We start from the raw sequence: 23,496 nt of genomic DNA, 5'->3' as shown, positions 1-23,496 counted from the left end.
TGGGACCTGGTGATTGACAGCCGAGGCCACGCACCCCCTACCTGGAAATGCAAAATAACGCATATATACACATAATTTTGCGCACCCCTGCCGCCCTGTAGCAGTATTTTTGCTATAGGGCAGCGGGAAAGCGGTTAATTTTAGTCGATTTTAGTCGTCTACCATTGTTTTAGTTTCAGTTATATTTTAGTCATCTGCAAAAGTTTTAGTTTTAGTCATATTTTAGTCATCTGCCTCAGTGTGTGGATTATAAGAATCACCTCTTTTTATCAACTCTCCTCTCTCCGCTCCCCTCCCTCTCTCTCCTCTCATTGACAATAGAGGTAAATATCACACTAAGACTCCCCTAGGGGCAGGATCCCGATGTAAGGATGCCCTATAAAACACACTATCTTGTCTGTAAAAATTAAGACCGCACTGGACTGACTGGATCAGTCATTGGTTGTAGGTGGGTAGTTGTGTGGGTGGGTAGGGTGATGTCTCTCCAGTCGGTTGTGCCCAATGGTGGATACTGGTGGTGAACCCTTTTAGGGTTTGGGCTCCTGCCTTTCTGGTATGGCCTTAAGGTCGTTTCCACACATAGAGTTGGAATAATAGGAAAGAAGGAGCGCCCGATGTCCAGCAGAATGCACTTTTGCTGGTAGATTAAGAGGCATTTATTGAGATTATCAACAAGTACATCAAACCAATGCGTTTCAGGAGAAAAGACTCTTCCTTCTTCAGGGTTGTTGCTACACACTATTAAATGGAAAAGATGACCCCACCGGTTATACATTTTCCAGGTTTTGGAAGAAAATTGACAGAGTGACGGCTGTTATCGCTGCCCCTGGAACGACAGCTGCCACTCTCCATTTTCTTCCAAAACGCTGGACAGGCATTGCATAGGGCAGCCTTATGCTGGGGTGTGTGGTGTCCTGTCAGTGCACCACAGGACACCAGCAGACACCTCAGCAAAAAGGCAGAGAAGGCATCTCTATGGAGGACGCTTAGACACGTGCCTACTCTGCCTAAATCCGACCCTGCACATAGGTTTAGGAAGTCCTGTCAATAGCAGTAAATACTATTCACTGCTATTGTGTCAGGAATGGCGCACAGATGTGCACCGTCTCGGGGCTCCGGTCGGCTCCGTTCGCGGCCGGCCAGCGGGTGCACGGTTGCGTGCTTGGCAGCATTTTGGTGCAGTGCGGGCTATTTAAACTTCGATGAGACTCTGCCACATGGTCTCTATTCTGTGCTCCAGTATACTCTGCTATTTGTTTTGCATTGCTGATCCTGACCTGTCACTTGACCTCGCTAGAATGCTGCCTGCCTTGACCTCTAACTGACCACCAACTATTCTTCTGCCTGCCAATTTTGCCTGACCTTGCCCGCTTGTTGCTGGACTGGACCGCCTAACTTTGCCTACTCTGATCCTGCCTCCTACCAGCTACCATGCAAGTATCCTGCACCTCTGCCAGTGTGCCTTCCTCCAGCCGCTCCTGCATTTCCAGACGCACATCCGTCCCCAGATTCCTACCAGGCACTCGTGATCCGGTGCTCCCTGTCGCCTTACCAGGGCCCCGAGTCAGAGCCGCATGGGAGGCCCTCCTCAACATTTCAGGTTCCACCATCAGGTACGTGACAGTACCAAATGGCCATGTCGGAACCTGAAAGAGGGGGCCCCGAGTCAGAGCCGCATGGGAGGCCCTCCTCAACATTTCAGGTTCCACCATCAGGTACGTGACAGTACCAAATGGCCATGTCGGAACCTGAAAGAGGGGGCACCCCGCTGGAGGAAATCTGCCAAGATATCACTGCACTGGCCCAAGCTATCAAAAGTCTTCAGGAAGGTTATACGCAGCTCGGAAGTCTCTTCCAGGCTCTGCCAGCACCCACGAACCCGAATACTGCATCCTCCGCCAGTACTACCTCAGCTCCTTCTACTTCCCAGGCCACTGCTCCAGCCACTTCCACTATTATGATGCCGAACCGAGAGTGCCCAGACCGGAGAGATTCTGCGGGGATCGGACTAGGTTTTGTGCGTTCCGCAACGCATGTCAGCTATTTTTTGCTTTACAACCCCGCACATTTTCATTAGAGGCCACCAAGGTGGGATTCGTCATCTCTTTGCTACAAGGAGAACCCAGACCTGGGCTCATCTCCTGGAAAAAGAAGATGCCCAATTCCACTCTTAAGGTTTTTTTTTGATACCATTGCACAACTCTATTATGACCCTCAACATTCAGCCTCGGCAGAGGTGGCCCTTTACACACTCCAGAAAGGCCGCAGGGCTGTTGAGGAATATGTGACTGAATTCAGACGCTGGAGTGCTGACACAGACTGGACCGATGCAGCCCTGTGTTATCAATTTTGCATGGGACTCTCGGAACCCCTAAACGATGAATTAGCCAGAGTGGGGGTACCCAGTTCATTAGAAGGACTGATCGATCTCTCCCTCCCGTGGCTTTCAGCTGCTTCATTGAAAGCCATACAGGAGATCGCTGCTTGTCACCACAACCACCGCCACCCCTCCCACACACACCTAGCCCCAGCGCTGCTCGCCGCCTCCATCGCTGCACAGCACAGTTTTATTTCTGCTCCCCCCCCCTTCCACCACCGCTGTGTGCCCGCCGCTGTGTTTTTCTCACTATCCAACCCAAATTTCGAGGGCCTGTAGCCAGGGACGGTTGTCAACTCTTCTCTGGGGGGGTTCAGACCCCCTTATCTACGCCCCTGGTGTCAATGGCTCATGGAAAGACATCTCCAGAGCTGCGGTTTGGTCCAATAATCATACATTTCTCAAACACTACCGCGTGGAGCGTCTTTCTAGCCAGGATTTGGCGGTGGTCCCTCCGTAAGGTAGTAGTATTACTTGTTTATCCTCTCCATGTTAGCTGTCCTGGAAGACTCTTTGGGAAAACCACAGTTATTCTTACTATTAACCGTCTTTCCAGGAGTCTTCCAGGACAGCGTCCTTTTTTCCCACGCGGCTTTGAGTATTTCATTTTTGATGGAATTTATGTTTGCATGTTTTATCTCCCCTTGTGCACACTGGTGGCGGTCTTCTTTGTCTAACAACTAAGGACAAGGGGGAGGGAGGGGCTTTTTAAACCATCTCTGTATTGTGTTTCCTGTAGAGGGCGGAGCCAGTATCTCTCCATATTAGCCATCCTGGAAAGACTATTAACGGTAGCCCTAACTATGGTTTTTGCTATTTGGCACTGCGCTACTTTAACTGGTAATGGCGCGGTCATGCAACACTGTACACAAACAAAATTTATATCATTTTCTTCACACTAATAGAGCTTTCTTTTGGTGGTGTTTGATCACCACTGTTTTTTTTTATTTTTTTTGCGGTATAAACAAACAAACAAAAAAAAGACCACAAATGTACAAAAAAAAAAAACTTTTTACTTTCTGCTACAAAACATCCAAATAAAAAAAATAACAAAAACCAAATTTCTTCAGCATTTTGCAAAATGTATCCTGCTACATGTCTTTGATAGAAAAAAAAATCCCAATAAGTGTATATTGATTGGTTTGAGTGAAAGTTATAGCATCTACAAACTATGGTGTATATATACTGGAATTATTTATTTATTTTAATACTACTCATGGCGGCGATTTACAACTTATAATGGGACTGCGATAGTGCAGTGGGCAAGCTGACACTAACTGTAGCTGGGGAGGAACTGGCTAACTGCCACTGACATCACCAGTGACAGTGCAGTGTCAATATATAGTATTATCACTGTTCACTGTAATAATGTCACTGGTGATGTCATTGGCAGTTAGCTACTTCCTCCCCCAGTGTCAGTTAGGGGTTTATTTACTAAAGCTGGAGAGTCCAAAATCAGACTCCCTTCTGCATAGAAACCAATCAGCTTCTAACCTCAGCTTGTTCAATGAAGCTTTGGCAATGAAACCTGGAAGCTTATTGGTTTCTATGCAGAAGGGAGTCTGATTTTGGACTCTCCAGCTTTAGTAAATAAACTCCTTAGTGTCAGATTGCCCACCACAATATCACAGTCCTATTATAAGCTGTATAATGGGAAGGGGTTAACATCTAGGGTGATCAAGGGGTTAAATGTGTGCCTAACAATGTGTAATGTGTGCTGCTTTTACTAACTGATCTCTAAGTTTCTCATCCCTGCTTTGTAGGGATGAGAAACCACAGAGCTTGTTCCCTGTGTATAGAGCTCTGGGCTGTGATTGGACACAGCCGATCAGCATGTCTGGGCCATGAATAATTGGCTGTGACTTGCTGACAGGCTTCCGCTGTGTACAATCACAAAGTAGGAAGAAAGTAGGCAGTGATGTACGGGTACATTGTTGGCGGATGGGCGGGCCCCAAGTGGTTAATGCAGGGAATACATAAAGGGAACAAATGTTTTGGCTTTAGAACCACTTTAATTATTGTAAAATTCACATTATAAATATATGTATCCTAGAAAAAAAAATGTCCAAGCACCAGTAGCTTTACTACGATCAAAACACAACAGAGAGTAGCTATATTAAGATTGTCCACTTATTTCCCATCAAAGGGTTTGTTCTGACTCCTGATTGGCTAATGCTGGTACTAACCAAACAGAATTCATTATAGCAAAGACCAAACCTCTTCCAGAAAAACAAGGGACCATAACGATAGGTGACACTCTGCTCCTCACTGCTGATAATCAGCAATAACAATAAGCCATCTTTTGTTTGACTCACTGGGGGGGGGATTTACTAAAACTGATGAACACAAAATCTGGTGCAGCTGTACATGGTAACCAATCTGCTTCTAACGTCAGCTTGTTCAATTAAGCATTGACAATAAGCTGTACCAGATTCTGTGGGCACCAGTTTTAGTAAATCTCTACCAGGGAGTGCAGTGCTGGTGGTGGGGGGGGTTGTGGGTATCTGGGACAGGTTCCATGACCTAGCAATGTCAGTGTATGGAGGTGAGACCTTATGAGCCATACAATGTATATACCACAGATCCATGTTGTCTCTTCATCATTTGCCCGTTATTAACTGTAAGATGAATGGGATTAAGTTAGAAACAATCAGTCAAACAGCTGTCATGTTATGGGGAAAATGTTCATGCTTGAATGACGTGTACCTTTAACCCCTTCAATCTCTTAAGTACTGAAGACTTAACAATATTAAAAGTCCTCCCTATCTAGTCCTGTCCTGGTGTATTAGTACATCTACACTATATTGCCAAAAGTATTTGACTTGCCCTCCCAATCATGTGATTCAGGTGATCCAATCCCCTCCATGGCCAAAGGTGTATAAAATCAAGCCCCCAGGCATGCAGACTGCTTCTACAAACATTGGTGAAAGAATGGGTCGTTCTCAGGAGCTCAGTGACTCCAAGCGTGGTCCCGTGATAGGTGGCCACCTGTGCAATAAGTCCATCCGTGACATTTCCTGGCTACTAAATATTCCACGCTCAACTGTTAGTGGGATTATAACAAAGTGGAAGCAACTGGGAACAACAGCAACACAGCCATCAAGTGGTAGGCCACGTCACATGATAGAGCGGGGTCAGCACATGCTGAAGCGCACAGTGCGCAGAAGTCGCCAACTGTCTGCAGAGTCAATAGCTAAAGACCTCCAAACTTGGTGTGGCCTTCAGATGAGCACAACAACAGTGCGTAGAGAGCTTCATGGAATGGATTTCCATGGCTGAGCAGCTGCATCCAAGCCTTACATCACCAAGTGCAATGCAAAGTGTCAGCTGCTGTGGTGTAAAGCATGCCGCCACTGGACTCTAGAGCAGTGGAGACAATTTCTCTGGAGTGACAAATCACGCTTCTCTGTCTGGCAAGCCAATGGACATGTCTGGGTTTGGCAGTTGCCAGGAGAACGGTACTTGCCCGACTGCATTGTGCCAAGTGTAAAGTTTGGTGGAAGGGGGATTATGGTGTGGAGTTGTTTTTCAGGGGCTGGGCTTGGCCCCCTAGTTCCAGTGAAGGGAACTCTTAAGGCAACATTTTGGACAATTTCATATTCCCAACTTTGTGGTAAGAGTTTGGGGATGGCCCCTTCCTGTTCCAACATCACTACACACCAGTGCACAAAGCAAGGTCCATAAAGACATGGAGGAGCCAGTTTGGGGTGGAGGAACTTGACTGTCCTGACCTCAACCCCATAGAACACCTTTGGGATGAATTAGAGCGGAGACTGCAAGCCAGGCCTCCTCCCCCGACATCAGTGCCTGACCTGACAAATGTGCTTCTGGAAAATCTTTGTATTTTAATAAAGGTGTTTTATTTACAATACTACACTATGAGGAGTATCTTTTTCATATGTATGGAGTGGAGTTGGAGGAGATAGTAAGCTGACGGTGGAAGAGCAGTTACATCTATATACCTACCTGGTCAAAAGGGAAAAGCGCAGCTAGACCTGGGATACAGGTCAGACATTAAGGTGAGCACAATAGTGTGTCGGGGGTGTGTGGACACTGAAGAGGGACACTATTGCACTTCGGTTGGATTTGAATATCACATGAAGCACGGCAGTATTAAAGGCACAATTCACTATAAAAACTGTTTAATAGCTTATGGTGAAATTCAAACACAATGTACAGCAAGTTCACCACGTGGATGTATGAGTGATTTATGATGAATTTGAAACTTACCGTATTTTTCGCTCCATAAGACGCACCTGACCATAAGACGCACCTAGGTTTTAGAGGAGAAAAACAAGAAAAAAAATATTCTGAACCAATGGACTGCAGACACAGTACAGGGGATGACCATAAACTGCGGACACAGTACAGGGGATGACCAGAGACTGCGGACACAGTACAGGGAATGACCAGAGGCTGCGGAGACAGTACAGGGATGACCAGAGGCTGCGGACACAGTACAGGGATGACCAGAGACTGCAGACACAGTACAGGGGATGACCAGAGACTGCGGACACAGTACAGGGGATGGCCAGAGACTGCGGACACAGTACAGGAGATGGCCAGAGACTGCGGACACAGTACAAGGGATGGCCAGAGACTGCGGACACAGTGCAGGAGATGACCAGAGACTGCGGACACAGTACAGGAGATGACCAGAGACTGCGGACACAGTACAGGAGATGACCAGAGACTGCGGACACAGTACAGGGGATGACCAGAGAATGCAGACACAGTACAGGGAATGACCAGAGACTGCGGACACAGTACAGGGAATGACTAGAGACTGCGGACACAGTACAGAAGATGACCAGAGACTGCAGACACAGTACAGGGAATGACCAGAGACTGCGGACATAGTACAGAAGACCAGAGACTGCAACAGTGCAGGGGATGACCAGAGACTGCAGACAGCAAAGGAGATTATCAGAGACTGCAGACCTTTGGGGAGGGAGGGGGAACGGGTACCTGAATTTGACAGGTACCCGCTCCCACTTCCGCGGAGTTGTCCTTCCTCCTTCTTCCCGCGGCAACTTCTGTGACAGCCGGGTGCCCACTTCGCATGCGCGAGAAGCGCCACTCTTTGTGAATGGCCCGGAGCCTTCTGGGACCTGCCATGTATCCCAGAAGACACCGGACCATTCACAAAGCGCGGCGCTTCTCGCGCATGCGCAGTGGGCACCCGGCTGTCACAGAAGCCGCCTTGGGAAGACTGCAGCGCTGGAGTGAGGAACAGGTAAGGCCCTGCAGGAGAGAAGAGCTGAGCGGCCGGCCCGGTATTCTGAAATGGTGGCGGCAGAAATACCGGACCGGCCGCTTTACATTCGCTCCATAAGACGCCCTGACATTTTCCCCCCTTTTTTGGGGGGAAAAAAGTGCGTCTTATGGAGCGAAAAATACGGTAATATGTTCTAATTTTTTTGATGGACATATGTTTAATTTTGGATCATTTCAACGCACGTTTGGGCACATGCGTTTGTCACTTATGACACAAGGATTTGCATGTTTTTGTATGTATATTTGGTATTTATTGGAGTATATCTGTTTATTTCACACAATGATATATGTTTATGGTGTACATCTACTTATAACACTGGTATATTAGAGCATTATTTGTGCGCTGCATAGACACTTTTTCATAATGTATGTTTCATTCTCCTCTTGTGTCGGGTTTCCCTTTTCTGAATCTTATGCTCCTCGTCATCCCATGCAATGTCCTGACTCCATTCACAGCTGTAGCAGAGATCCTTCCTCTAGGGTCATCATGTGACAACCTTCAGTTCTGGTCGGAGGGATTCCAGCCTTTCCAGGTTTCTTTTAGCTTCATTTGACAGCTGATTGTTGCTCATCCTAGAAGAGAGGATAGAAATGGTCATCATATCAATCTTATTTCTTTAATTTGCTGAGGTGTAATAATGAGAGAAATGTATGACGATTATTATGTTTTTTATATTAATTTTATTCACAGGCTTAATTACTGCACTCCAGATCATAAAGAACCTCCCGCCAAAAGTCTGTAGAACTATTTATACATATACTACATTAGCCAATCAGGTTCTGGCTTTCCTAATGCTATAGCAGGTCAGACGGTGTATAGGAGGCCCTGAACATGTAGAAAATGACTGATTATATGAATCCCTGGGACTACAACTGTATTTCTCCATCTATATTCGTTTATATCAGAGGATTGTTCTTCATAATACACCAAAACCCACACAGACTGATGGGCAGAGACACAAAATGACATGATGATGAACACTGATTGGTGGGCATAAATTGGGAGGATGAACACACATACATGGACAGACAGGCAGCTGGGGATATTTTGGGTAAAATAAAATTGCATGGCTAAATCACCGATCCCGGTTTTCATCAGAGATATGAACATAAGACCAAGTATAGGTAGGTTCAGTTTAACCTCCAACAAAAAGAAAAACAATAGAAGCACAAAGCCTAGAGCTATGAATGTTTTTATTGAAAAGTGCAATATATGAAATAATAATCCACTCACATGCTCCAAATAGATAACATGCCTGCAACAGCCTGAGAAAGGATTCCCGCATGCCCCGGTCAGAGCTGTAACCAGCGAATCTCCTGCTGCTAAACTCTCCCAGACTGCTCGTGCATTCCACATCACATGACAGAGCGGGATCAGCGCATGCTGAAATGCACAGTGCGCAGAAGTCGCCAACTGTCTGCAGAGTCAATAGCTAAAGACCTCCAAACTTGGTGTGGCCTTCAGATGAGCCCAACAACAGTGCGTAGAGAGCTTCATGGAATGGGTTTCCATGGCCGAACAGCTGCATCCAAGCCTTCCATCACCAAGTTCAATGCAAACTGTCGGATGCCGTGGTGTAAAGCACGCCGCTACTGGACTCTAGAGCAGAGGAGACGTGTTCTCTAAAGTGACCAATCACACTTCTCTGTCTGCCAATCCGATGGACTTGTCTGGGTTTGGCGGTGGCCAGGAGAACGGTACTTGCCCGTCTGCATTGTTCCAAGTGTAAAGTTTGGTGGAGGGGGGATTATGGGGTGGAATTGTTTTTCAAGGGTTGGGCTTGGCCCCTTATTTCCAGTGAAGGGAACTCTTAAGGCAACATTTTGGACAATTTCATGCTCCCAACTTTGTGGGAAGAGTTTGGGGATGGCCCCTTCCTGTTCCAACATGACTGCCCACCAGTGCACAAAGCAAGGTCCACAAAGGCAGGGAGGAGACATTTATTATCACAGAGTTGTTTGGCTCCTTTTTAAATCCTAATGATAACAGAAATCACCCAAATAGTCCTGAGCAAAAGTTTCCCTCCCCTGGAATGTTCGGCCTTAGTACAGACACACAAGGGGACACACAGGTTACAATGGCAAATAAACGTTCATTTCCCACATCTGTGGCTTTTTCAATTACAATCAGCGTCTGTGTATAAATAGTATAATGAGTTTGTTAGCTCTCACATGGATGCACTGAGCAGGCTTAATACTGAGCCATGAGGATCAGAAAGAACTATCAAAAGACCTGCATAACAAGGTAATGGATCTTTATAAAGATGGAAAAACATATAAAAAGATATGCAAAGTCTTGAATATGCCAGTCAGTACTGTTCAATCACTTATTAAGGAGTGGAAAATTAAGGTGTTGTCAGGCGTATTGTAACCGGGCTTTTTTGTGGCATTGGTGCAGTAAAGACTTCTTTCTGGCAACTCGACCATGCAGCTCAGTTTTGTTCATGTATTGTCTATGGTCACGGTTTTTAATGCACTCATTTTTTTTGTATCCTCCCCTATATCTGTATGATGTCATTTTTTTCTCTTTCATTGTAATTTCCTGCTATCCTTTCTGCAAGACAGGCACTGAAATGAGGCAGAAATTTTACTCTATATCACTATATATACCGAATTCTTCCACATTGTATAGTTTGCCGGAACATCCTGCATACAAGAAAAATATTCATGATTGCCAAGTGTTTGGTGAGTTCAATTATCTGATGGAAAAATGTCTGCAGTGATTGTCTCTGCTCTGTTCAGGCCAGGCATAGAGGTCTCAGGAAGATTTCAATGGAAACTCCCAGAATATGATTGTCTCAGTCAGTCCTGTTATACTCACTGTAATCTCTCTATCCAGCTTGTTGTCAGAGCCGCCATCAGATCCCCGAAATGAGGACCCTCCAGATTGTTCCCAGACAGGTCCAGTGTCCTCAGTGTTGGGTTATTTCTTATTCCAGATGCCAGGTGGGGGCAGGAACTGTCTGTCAGGTGAGTATCGGACAATCTGTAGAAGAGAAGAATGTTACCAGAAGGAAATTAATCCCCCCTCCCCCAGGAATGAATGGAACTATTCTCTACATGGATGGAACTCATTTCTCTTTATTGGAATCATTTATATTCCATCACTTTATAAATCTCCAGGAAATAGAATTTTATAAGACAAATGTTATAATGGAGTAGACCCCCCAATATTGTCCTCCATGTGTAGAGACACAGGATGAGCACAGAATACCACTGACATGACTCGTATTGTGCTATCATCTCCTTGTGTATGGAGCATGAATGGGATCAGCAGACAGTGTGAGGCCGGAATCAGCATTGCTAGTGATTGGACGGGAGGATTGTATCTGATATTCTATTTATCTCTGCTGATCAGAGCTCTGTACTCATAGGACGTCATGGCGCTAGGTAACAAATGTTCAGTAATGGGGAGATCTTCTGGAACTGAATAGCACGCCAGATGAAGAGAATTTGTTTGATGTTCTGATCACTCATTGCATTAAGATCAGATTCTCCCATGTATGAGCATCTTTAATGTCATCTATTTATACAGATACCAAAATAAATGTAGAGTGTTACTGAACCCCGGACCCCGCATTCACCATATCCGCTCTCCCCAGACCCTGCATTCACTATATCCGCTCTCCCAGGACCTCGCATTCACTATATCCAGTCTCCACGGATCCCGCATTCACTATATCTGCTCTCCCCGGACCCCGCATTCACTGTATCCATTCTCTACGGACCCTGCATTCACTATATCCGCTCTCCCCAGACCCTGCATTCACTATATCCGCTCTCCCCAGACCCTGCATTCACTATATCCGCTCTCCCCAGACCCTGCATTCACTATATCCGCTCTCCCCGGACCCTGCATTCTCTATATCCGCTCTCCCCGGACCCTGCATTCACTATATCCGCTCTCCCCGGACCCTGCATTCACTATATCTGCTCTCCCTGGACCTCCCATTCACTATATCTGCCCTCCCTGGACCCTGCATTTACTATATCTGGTCTCCCTGGACCCTGCATTCAATATATCCGCTATCCCCGGACCTTGCATTCACTATATCCGCTCTCCCCAGACCCTGCATTCAATATATCCGCTCTCCCTAGACCCTGCATTCAATATATCCGGTCTTCCACAGTACACACAACATGGAAATGCAATTATTTTAGTAAATATAAACTGCTAAATACCTTTTCTCATCAGCAGTATATAGCAGTCTTTTGATTTCTATTAGTGTCCAGCAAAGCACTGGTTAAAGCTTATAGGAGGCGTTTTCTTTCTGCTCTAGGAGGATGCAGAACCTTTGATCTCTGTCTGGAAAGGGCTGATTGGCCCTGTGCTGATCATATTCACCCTCCCAAGGAAAAAAAAAATAAACCCCTTTAGCAATACACACTAAACTGAGCATGTGCAAAATGCCTACGGATCAGTCTGTCTTATCAGAAGATAAGAGGTGGTCTCTTGAAAAAAAGGAGGAACAGAGCAGAAAGGATCAATCGGCCTTTTTACACAATGCAGAGGATTAACCCCTTAGGTTCCACAGTGAGTATCACAAGCACGCTTTACTGCATCTACAGACTGATTGTACTGTTGTGGGTTTAGTAACACTTTAATGGTTACACTTTATAGTCTATAGGGTCACCATGTTACCATCTGATATTTTGCTGTTTGTACAACTTTATATCATATGAGGACCTACCCAATGTATCCAGTCAGTTTGTATCCAATTAGGCAATGGAGGTAAAGAAGATTGTAAGATCAGACTGTACTGTTTGTGGGGAGCTTTAAGTAAGCTACAGACTATACAATATTCTTTCCTTCCACTACGGGTGGAAAGAAAGTCAATTGCTCAATCCCCCCATCAACACAGTCAGAATGGATGGGGGAATCCCTCCTGCCGTACAACTGTGTTCTGCCAACAGGAAGCCTTCCCTGCCAGCAGAACACTGATCACTGTTAGCTGCTATAGACCTCCAGCAGTGATCGAATGCAAAAAGTCCCAGAGGACGGTTGTACTGAATGTGATTGACGGATCAACTTCAGTACAACCAGCCTGCCCATAGATGGGTCAGATCTCGGCTGGTCCTTACTAAACCTGTCAATATTTGATCCACTTATGGCCAGATGTAGAAAAAGTCTAATTTATTGCTGATAACAGAGTTAGAGAAGATCCGAAGATTTAGACAATTGAATGTTAATCTGTCCCAGAATATGATTGTCTCAGTCAGTCCTGTTATACTCACTGTAATTCCTCTATCCGGCTTGTTGTCAGAGCCGCCATCAGATCCTCGAAATGAGGACCCTCCAGATTGTTCCCAGACAGGTCCAATGTCCTCAGTGTCGGGTTATTTCTTATTCCAGATGCCAGGTGGGGGCAGGAACTGTCTGTCAGGTGATTACCATCCAATCTGTAGAAGAAGAGAAGAATGTTACCAGAAGGAAATGAATCCCCCCCCCCCCCAGGAATGAATGGAACTGTTGTGGGCCTTTTGAATTATGTCTCAAAAACATGACTTTATCAAGACATAACATTATATAACAGCAGCTCAGCATAGCCGGATGCTAAGAGTTAATTTGTCTTGGTTGAACCCTCGAAGGACTCTAGTTAAGAAATGGACAGAATTGGGGAAGTGAGATTTTTCCAAGACAATAAGACTGTTTGGACTGTCAACAAGTACTATTTGTATATTGGAGTCGGGAAGAATGCATACACAAAAAGTCAAACAGACAGCCAGATGAGACGGGAAATTCACTGGTCAAACGTTTATTCAAAATCCTGTGGAGTGGAATGAACTAACAGACCTCTCAAACTATCACAATATACTATTGTCCACCAAGGTTGACAGTATTAATAGTTGTTTACTGTGACTCCAATACAAGAGCCAGGCAAACAGAGAGTTTTTTCCTAACCATAGAAAATGTTGGTTCTAAAACAAAAAGGTTAAATTCAGGACATAAGGCTAAGAATTGAATATATCCATCCACAGAGGTATACCAAAAACATATTATAAATGAGATGTTATAAAGGATAGGTTTCACACACCACCAAATATTCAGCAATGGGAATTATATATCACTAACTTGAGTATTGAGATGAAAAGTAAGATATATTGTAAACTAGCATTAGTTGTATGTCTTATCAGGAAACAAATGCGTTCACACAAGTTGTATCTCAGGGAAATGAATAACTGAATATACACATATATTCCATGGTCCCTATTTAGAATATTATAGGTATGATCACTTATATATCTGGAAAAAGGACGTATATTTAATCCCTGAAATTACCTTAAATTCCACCCGAGGTATGAGTCATCACAAATACTCAAATTGTTCTATGATACATGACTGCCATCTGGCGGGCAGGTGAGAAATAGCTTATGTACATACATTTCTCAACTAGCCAATCAAGAAGCCTGGTGGGAAGGTATCTTAGAACAATGGATTAGTTGATATAAAAGCCCATGCACCTTTAAGAAAAAAAAACTCATCAAAAGAAGAAACCTGACTGAAGAAAGACCTCATTAGAAGAAAATCGGAAGACATCTGAAGAGACCTCTCTATAACCCCTCTCCCATACTTTCAAACTTCCAAAACTTTACTAAATTGCTAAATCTCTGTACTCCTAACTTCCTACATTCTCCCATACTAAATATCTATCACTTTCCCCTGTGGTCATCATTCTGAAGGCGTTCCATTGCCAGCTAAATCCACGGGAGAGTTTGATAGTCTGAATTCCGGGTGTGGTGAGACTGTTCATTTAATTTTGCATTGCCTATTTTCTCTGTTGTGTAGAGTCATAGAATTACCATATTGTATCACAACTATATTGGGTAGTTATATATATGTAGAGAGATCCTGTTTTACTGTTAAAATTGTTTGGTGTCATATTATAAATTTTTCATATTTCATAATTTATTAAATATTAATAATCAGAGTATAATTTATCAGAGAATATATTCTTCCATTGCTATGGCCACGTAATGAGAGAAAATAACCTTTGAGATACTCGAAATTATTAGTTATTAATAAATTTAATTTTTAATCATATCATCTAGAAATTTGTTATATTAATTAAATTATTTACAAACATTATTATTGTGTATTACATTACATTGGTAGGGTATATCCTTGTGTGAATCAATATTCATTTATCACCAGTCTTTTGCGTTTTGTGTTAATATATATATAATTTTTGTACATAAATACATTTTTATATTTATCTATTATAAGGCAAATTTTGTGTGTATGGTACGAAATCATACTGGCTAAAAGAATTCAAGGTATAATAATAAGTGGTGATCAAATTATCAAGGTGTCCAAATTATTGGTTTACTAAATATTTGCCGTATTTTAACGGCTGGAGGCACTGTAATATTTCATCTAAGGGGAAGGGACACGCCCTTTATAGGTACAATAAATCCTTACATAAACCACCACAGGATAAATTTGGAGGCACTGCTGAGATCCATAGAAATCGTACCATAATACAAAACGCACTGGTGATTGTATATTTGTACACTTGGTCAAACATATATTTTGTATCAAAATGGCATCCAGTAATCACGGATCCACCTCTTCCAAGCATAACGAAGAAAATATGGCGGCCCAAGGTATTGAGGAGGAAACTCCGAAGCCAGCTCGGAAAGCTGATGCTTGGCAGAAGTATGTTGAATGTGGAGTAATAGATTATCTCCGCAAGAGATTAGGTTTGGGGGATAGCAATAATGAATTCGTGGATGAAGAGAAAAGGCAGGCTATGAGCACCTTTGAGGACCTGTTCAACCAAAAGGGCCAGGTTGTTGAGTTTTTAATAGCATTTGCTAGAGCAGAAAGTGATAAAAGCCGTGACAAACTTCTCCTAGAAGCTTGGCCCATGTTATGGTTCATGACCGCTGGAGCCGCCCAGCGAACCATAACTTTAAGGGAAGAGTTGTCAGAAGCCCGCTTCTTGTTAGAAAGCAAAAATCAGGACATTGAGTCTTTAAAAGGGAAGCTTGGTCATGCCGGTATTCGTTTAGACGAATCCGAGAAATATCATAATAGATTGGTCAGAGACTTTCAAAGTGCTCAGGACCTGTATGAAAGAAATTTTCAGGAATTAAAACAACTTCAAAAGAAGTATCAGGATTTAAAAGAGGAGGTGGAGTACTTCAGATCAGAAAGGTTATCTCCTGTCGAAATTAAAATTCACCCAGGGGATAAGCATGACCAGTCCGAACTTACCTTGATAAAATCTGAGCAGAAAACTCTGGAGGAGCAGATTATGAGGTTGACGGCCCAAATAAATTCTGGGGTCCAAAACCGGACCAACCCAGTCGAGCAGGAGGCTGATGAGCGGAGTTACCTGCATCACAGCGAAGTACCTGATAGTGAGGCAGGGTCAGAATATAGGTCGCCTCCTAGGCTTCTAAGATACACTCCAGAGCGCTCAGAAGAAAAGTATGAGGTTTCATATAGGCCGGAAGGGAAATCCCAGGGGTCATTCAGGAGATATGACACCCCAAAGGTCATTAAGTTCCTGAAGGACACTGTTCTTATGTTTACTAAGAAAGGGTCCCTTGAGATCACCAAACATATGAACAGACGTTAGAAATTCTGGGCATTAGAGATGACCACACCAAAATAGAATTGCTGCCATGGGTATTTGAAGAGAAATACCGGCAATTCTTTGATACCTTGAGGGCCTATTCCAATCAGTCCTGGAGAGAGGTTAAACATAAGTGCCACATGGAATTTGGGCCTTATAAAACTGTAACCTCTGCCAAGGCTGCGGCCTACAATTTAAAGTGTGGTCCTCACCAAAGCCCTGCAGAATTTCTGGCTGTCCTCAGAAATGCCTATTTCCTGGCTGAAAAGGATCCCAATCCTAACCAGCCAGAATTCAAGATCCTGTTTTATGAAGCATTACCTGCTTACATAAAATTGGGACTTGCAAAGGATTACAGAAAGGGATGCTCTCTTGATTGGTTGGTGAGAGAGAGTGACTATTTGTTCTCAATCCAACAGTCCAGTGAGGGCGGGATAAAAAGAGAACCCAAAAATAGCCCCAAGATAGTAGCAGCCACTACCGTTTCCCCTCCAAATCCAAATTTGCAGGCTGAGAAGAAATCATATGCGGAAGTAGTCCGTGGGGGTAAAACCAATGGTTCCCCTAGATTTGTACCTCAAACCCAGCAAGTGAAGGAGGTCCATAACTTTGCACCCCAAAACCAGTGGGTGAGAAAGGATAGACAAAAGCCAGGGAACTACGGTAGTGGAAGTGAGAAGAATAAAAAGTATGGTAAGGGCCAGTACAGGGATGAGAATCAAAGGGGGCAATGATATCCTCGGAGGTTCTATTATCCTCGCCAAAACCAACATGGGAATTTTTATGGGAACCCCAATTTCAATAGGAACCATAATTACAATAAGAATCCCAATTTTAACAAGAACTCTGACTTCCAAAGATTTCCTCCACGCCAAGAACACCCTCAAGCTCAAAGGGGGGATACAGTACCCCAGGCTCCCCTTAATGACAGGGAGACCCCAAAACCTCAGAGAGAACAATGGCGTCGGGACCAGAGCAGTAGTTCTGACTCTGAATCTCATTACCAGTCCCGTCCAAAATACAAGCGTAAGTATAGGAAAAGGGAGAATCAACAGAATTACTCCTCTGAGCGTATTGGACAAATAGAGGCACAGGTCAGCAAAATGGCTGAACAAATGGACAGGCTTGTCACTAAATTTTCTTCCAATCCTTTTTTAGGAACAGCCCCTGTGACCAACCAAGGGTCACAGAATTAACAGGCAACCAAGCCTTAAACCAACTGGGGAGTACACTGAGTCAAATGACAGGAGATGTGTGTCCCGTCCCTGACACGCCTACTAATGGAGAATCTAGTTCTCAGGCAAAGGGGGACCAGTTGTTGTGTATTAACGATTCTCCTGTTTTTCAGTGTCCATCTCTTGCCCCTAATATAGTCGCGGCATCGGAAGTCGTCGGGATTGACAAGCCAGACGGAGCACCAACTTCTAGTTGTGCTTCTGTCTTGAGACAGTCCAAGAATCCCACCAGGGAGGATAAGGGTGATGTGTCCACCACATGCGGTGAGATAAGAGCCAGTCATATGTCATTGAAGGGCCCACAGATCTTTAACCACACCAATTTCATGTGTGAGCTGACTGAATCTGATAGGAGATATTATGCCACAGTACAGGTGCAGGATGCCAGTGATCTCTCTATTGTCGGCCTAATAGACACTGGATCCCAAGCAACCATCATGTCACAGGAACATTTTGATAAAGTGGCGAATGTCATGCCCACCAAGCCGAGACTTAAAAGTTTTGACAGCTCATTGATTGGTGTAGGTGGAGACCCTTTACAAGTCATGGGTACCGCCTGGCTTAAACTGAAAATGGGTAATAAGGAACTGAGACACCCCATCATCATTGCCAGCATCTCCCAGCACCACATGATAATTGGGATGGACTTCCTAAAAAGTCTGAACACAATAGTTGACTGTGTGAACCAAGTACTGTGGTCACAGGTAAATACCCCGATTAAATATGGGAAACTTAAAACTCCCCATTCTCGACAACACTGCCACCTGGTGGAAGAAAGGCCTGGATCATTAGAAATCCATTTCAGGAACAGTCAACTTCCTGATGTAACGGTTATCAAACCTGATGACCATAACCCTATCAGAAGAGATGAGGATCACATTTTTAGAATTCCCCAAGATGAAATAAAAGATATTTCCCTCCAAGATGACATCCTTACGATATCTTTTCATCAGGAGGATAAACCAAGAAAAGGGGGAGATCACACCCAATTCTTGACAGGTATTGAAAGGGTTAATAGCGACTTATTCATCCCCATCCGGATAAATGGTCTTAATAGGTCAAAATATGCCAAACTAGATTTGAGACAGGAACACAGCTTTGTAAGCCATGGGCTGATAAAACACCTGACCGAAATGGAAATGATCCGTTTTTCCACACCTCAGCGTCATTGGATTTCAGACTCCATTGATGACTCTGATGATTACAATTCAATGGCTAGGTGTCTCTTAAACGTCACTGTAGGAAACAAAACAGCCACCCATGTGTTCCTAGTCTTGGATAATCCCCAAACTAAAATTTATTTTGGCAACGATGTGTTACATCGATTTGCAATGCAAGTCGACCTAATTAATGACTGTTTATGGAGTCGACTAAAGGGGGACCCCGAAAAATACCAAAATCTGGACTTAGCTTTAAAATCCCAGCAACAGATGCCTTACGCTGTTGAAGTCCAGGTAGCCCAGAAGATTACAATTCCTAAGGGCATAAATAATTTCATACTCCCCATCCAAGTTAAAAAGGGACATAGACTGAAGGGGTCAGATGCATTAGTATGCCTCTCCCATAAAATGCAGGGGGAGGGACTGAACATTACACACACGCCCCTAGTCAACACACATCAATCCCCGATGTACATTTACATACATAATCTGTCCAATCAGGACATCGTCTTACCCAAAGAGACCCTTATTGGTCTAGCGGTAGAGACTGAATATTACACCTTTGGGGTCACTAACCAGGTGATTGGACTCATCCCCGATGAATATTTGTCGGAGGAACAATTAATTGAACAAACATTCCATTCAGTACCCGAGGGTATTTTCACCATAGAGTCCATTTATCCATTCGATTCTAAAGATGGCACCTGTCGAATCGAAGAGACATCAATTGTCTTTGATCACCCAATCAAAGAACAAGAGTACCCCAAAGAACCTGGATGGCAGGAGAACACACACACACATCACATACCCAATGACCTTACCACAAAACTTGAAGAGGCATATGAGATAGGTCAGCTGGAAAGCTTTCCTGGATTCAAGGAGTTAATGGAAGAGATGGTGGCCCTTGCCGATGCGTGTTCCAGTGATCTCGACCGACAATTGCTCCGAGAGCTTCTCCTTGAATTCCAAGAGATCTTTGCCAAGGATTCTTACGATTGTGGGACTACTGACCTACACATCGCTAGGATCCAAACAGATCCAGATGCCCCACCAGTATTCGTAAGACAGTATAGGTTACCATTAGCTTCCTATGAATCTCTAGCTGAGATTATCAGGAAGTTACATGAAAGGGGTATAATTAGGCCCATCCACAGCTCCTATGACCACCCGATCCTGGGTATTTTAAAACCCAATGGACAATGGCGGTTGTGCGCTGACCTCCGTCAGCTGAACAAACGTGTGTACATGTCAGGATGGCCGGTCCCATACATAGACCAGTGTCTAGCCCAGCTCCAAGGATCCCAAGTTTTTACAGCCTTGGATTGTGCACAAGGGTATTGGACCATTAAGGTGAGTGAGGAAGACCAATACAAACTGGCTTTCAGTTTTGGGAATCGACAATATTGTTGGGTGCGAATGCCTTTTGGATTCATAAATTCCGGACATGAATGTGCTGTGTTCATGCACAAGGCCATGCCAGATGCCTTCGAAAGGGGGACGTTGGCATATGTGGACGATATCCTGATGAAAAGTACGGATATGGCCAAACACATTACAGAACTTCGGCATGTTTTGGGCCAATTGAAAGCAGCAGGAGTTAAACTGTCCTTACAAAAAGCCCAGTGGTGTCGCACGAAGGTAAACTTCCTAGGCCATGAAGTTACTGCTGAAGGGTTGAACCCACAAAAGAAGAAGGTTGAGGCGGTTCTGAACTGTAAAGTCCCTACTAACCTTAAAGAATTGAGATCATTCCTAGGTATGGTAAACTACTCGCGTAAATTTATTGATAATTACGCCGAGATAAGCAAGCCACTGCTTCACCTACTGAAGAAGGATGTCGAATGGTCGTGGGGTAAGAAACAGGAGGACGCCATGAAGGAGTTAAAGGAACGTCTTACACAAGCCCCGTGTCTCGGATATCCCGAAGGGGGTAAAAATTTCTATCTAGAGACAGGGTTTACGCAGGTAAGTATGAGTTCCGTTCTTTACCAGAAACGTGATGATGTCAGTAAGGTGATTGCCTATGCCATTGTTGCAGGGGCCTGCCATCTATCGCCTCGAGAACCACTGGGGTAACTCGAGCCTGCAGGGGAATGGAGTGGTGGGCAGCAAACGAGCTGTCCATAAACAACCGCCGGCCCCAGAATCTACCAACGCCTGGGCCGTCACCGAGCCCTCCGCCCAAGAGAGGACAACGGTGATCAGTGGTTTATCTTTGCGGAACGCCGGGGACGAGGAGACTCCACCCAACAGGATCCTGACAGGATCTCAAGTGCGAGCGTTTCCCGGATGGACCGGACAGGACTGCCGAAAGTGCCCACCAAGGCCACAGTACAGGCAGTGACCCTCCCAACGCCGAGCGGCCCGCTCTCCCTCGGAAAGGCAAGCAAACCCCAGCTGCATGGGCTCACCACTAGACAAACCATCCCCAGGAGGCGTGGGAGGAGAGGGAGGAACGGGTGGGACAGAAAACGCAGGTGCCAGCCGATTGGAAGGCCTCTGCAGCCGTTCCTTGAGTGAAGGCCTCTCCCTGAGCCTGGTGTCGATCAGGATTAGGAAGGAAATGAGTGCTTCCAGCTCCAAAGGCAGTTCCTTGGCTGCAATCCCGTCCTTCAATGTATCAGAAAGACCATGAGAAAACGCAGCCACCAGAGCCTCATTGTTCCAACCCACCTCTGCCGCCAGGGTACGAAACTCTATGGCGTACTCGGCAACGGTCCGTGAACCCTGATGCATGGACATGAGCAGCTTGGCAGTCGAGGCGGAGCGAGCCGGTACGTCGAATACCCTACGGAAGGCGTTGACAAAACCGAAAAACTCATGAATCACCGGGTCATTCCTCTCCCATAAGGGGTTTGCCCAGGCCAAGGCGTTGTCTGAGAGCAGCGATATTAGCAAACCCACCTTTGACCTCTCAGTCGGAAAAGCGTGGGGTATTAATTCGAAATAAATACCCACCTGGTTGAGGAACCCACGACACTGACTCGGCTCACCCCCAAAGCGCTGTGGAAGAGGGGCTGAACCAGTCATACCTCTGGGCGCCACGGGTACCGCAGCAGCCGCGGCGGTAGGCGCAACAAGCGGAGCAGCAGCGGGAGCGACCACCGGAGTGACAACCGGCCTAATAGCACCAGGAGTAAGGTGCGCGGTGCGTGCAAGCAGAGTCTGCAACGCCTGAGCGAACTGATCCAACAGGAGATCCTGTTGATCAAGTCTGGGGACTAACATTGGAAGCGAAGGCGTACCTGCCCCGTCAGGATTCATGGCACTTGTGTAATGTCAGGGCAGGAGCTGTGGAACGGACAGGCAGGCCTAGTGGCAGGGTAACGCACTGACTGACGACAACCACCACCCACAGACCGAAGTCCCTCAGGGCATGGAGTCTAAGTCCCAGGCTGCCCTTCACCAGGGCCCCTGATGGTGGGGATGGACTTGACGCAGCCAGGAACCAGGTCGCGGCCCCCGAGACACCCCAGCTACGGTAATGGCCTCCGCCAATGGCGTGTAGCTGGTAGGAAAGACAATAGCGTAGTAGGGCAGGCAGGGTCGACAACAACGGGACAAAACAGTATAGAACAGTGGACAAGAATCACAGGTCACGGACCGGGTTCAGCAACGGAAGGTCAGATCAAAGGAAAACACAGAATGGTCTAGTCACAAGCCGAGTCAGATACCAGGAGAGTCACGAGAGTAAGAACAGAGCTGTAGCAACACCAAGACACAAGACACAACTGCAAAGGGCATGTGCGGACCACAGGCTTATATGTAATCAGCCACACCCCTCTGGGGGATGGACCTCAGAGGCCTGAAGGCATAAAAGACTCCCACTATGCTCAGCAGAAACCCAAGATGGAGGCCAGCACATGAAGCAGCACAACCTCTGGGAAAAGGTAGGACCTTGACAGATTCCCTCAAGACCAGGAACACCCTCAAGCTCAAAGGGTGGCTACAGTACCCCAGGCTCCCCTTAATTACAGGGAGGACCAGAAACCTCAGGGAGCAAGACCATGGCGTCAGGACCGGAGCAGCAGTTTTGACTCAGAGTCTCCTAACCAGTCCCGTCCGAAACGCAACCGCAAGTACAGGAATAGGGAGAATCACCAGAATGCCTCCTCTAAGCGCATTGAACAAATAGAGGTGCAGGTCAACAAAATGGCTGAACAAATGGACAGGCTTGTCAATAACCCTTCTTCCAATCCATCTTTTTTAGGGGCAGCTCCTGTGACCAAGCAAGGGTCACAGAATTTATAAGAATTTATAAGCAACCAAGCCTTAAACCAAAAGGGGAGAACACTGAATGAGACGACAGAAGACGTGTGTCCCTTCCTTGACACGCCCAATAATGGAGAATCTAGTTCTCGGGCCGAGGGGGACCAGTTGTTGGTTATTAATTCCTCTCCTGTTTTTCAGTGTCCATCTATTTCCCCTAATATAGTCGCGTCGTCGGAAGTCAAACCAGACGGAACGCCAACTTCTAGTTGGGCTTCCGTCTTGAAACTGTCCAAGAGCCCCGCCAGGAAGAATAAGGGTGATGTGTCTGCAACGTGCGGTGAGATGAAAGCCAAATCACGTCATTGAAGGGCCCACAGATCTTCAACCACGCTAAGTTCATGTGTGAGCTGATTGAATCTGATGGAAGATAATATGCCACAGTGCAGGTGCAGGATGCCAGTGATCTTTCTATTGTAGGCCTAATAGACACTGGATCCCAGACTACCATTATGTCACAGGAACATCTTAACAAAGAGGCAAATGTCATGCCCAATAAGCCAAAACTTAAAAGCTTTGACAGCTCACTGATTGGTGTAAGTGGAGATCCTTTACAGGTCATGGGTACTGCCTGGCTTAAACGTAAACTGGGTAAT

General features: G+C 45.4%; 1 protein-coding gene across 2 annotated transcripts in view; it reads right to left on the bottom strand.

The window, feature by feature from the left end:
• Positions 1–7,882: 7,882 nt before the first annotated feature.
• LOC149431507 (NACHT, LRR and PYD domains-containing protein 3-like) overlaps positions 7,883–23,496 on the bottom strand; it is a 93,481-nt gene continuing 77,867 nt past the window's right edge. For both annotated transcript variants that reach the window (XM_089665523.1, XM_089665522.1), the window contains exons 11-13: positions 12,890–13,054; positions 10,476–10,640; positions 7,883–8,227 (exon numbers count right to left, since the gene is read on the bottom strand). In XM_089665523.1, the coding sequence (XP_089521649.1) occupies positions 8,140–8,227; positions 10,476–10,640; positions 12,890–13,054 (418 nt within the window). In that variant the 3' untranslated portion in view covers positions 7,883–8,139. The remainder of the gene's footprint in view (positions 8,228–10,475; positions 10,641–12,889; positions 13,055–23,496) is intronic.

Source organism: Staurois parvus, unplaced genomic scaffold (genome assembly GCF_062004578.1).
Source record: "Staurois parvus isolate SC_StPar_1 unplaced genomic scaffold, SC_StPar_1.0 ptg002229l, whole genome shotgun sequence".
NCBI classification, from domain to species: Eukaryota; Metazoa; Chordata; class Amphibia; order Anura; family Ranidae; genus Staurois; species Staurois parvus.
This window is presented reverse-complemented; position numbering and strand designations above follow the sequence as displayed.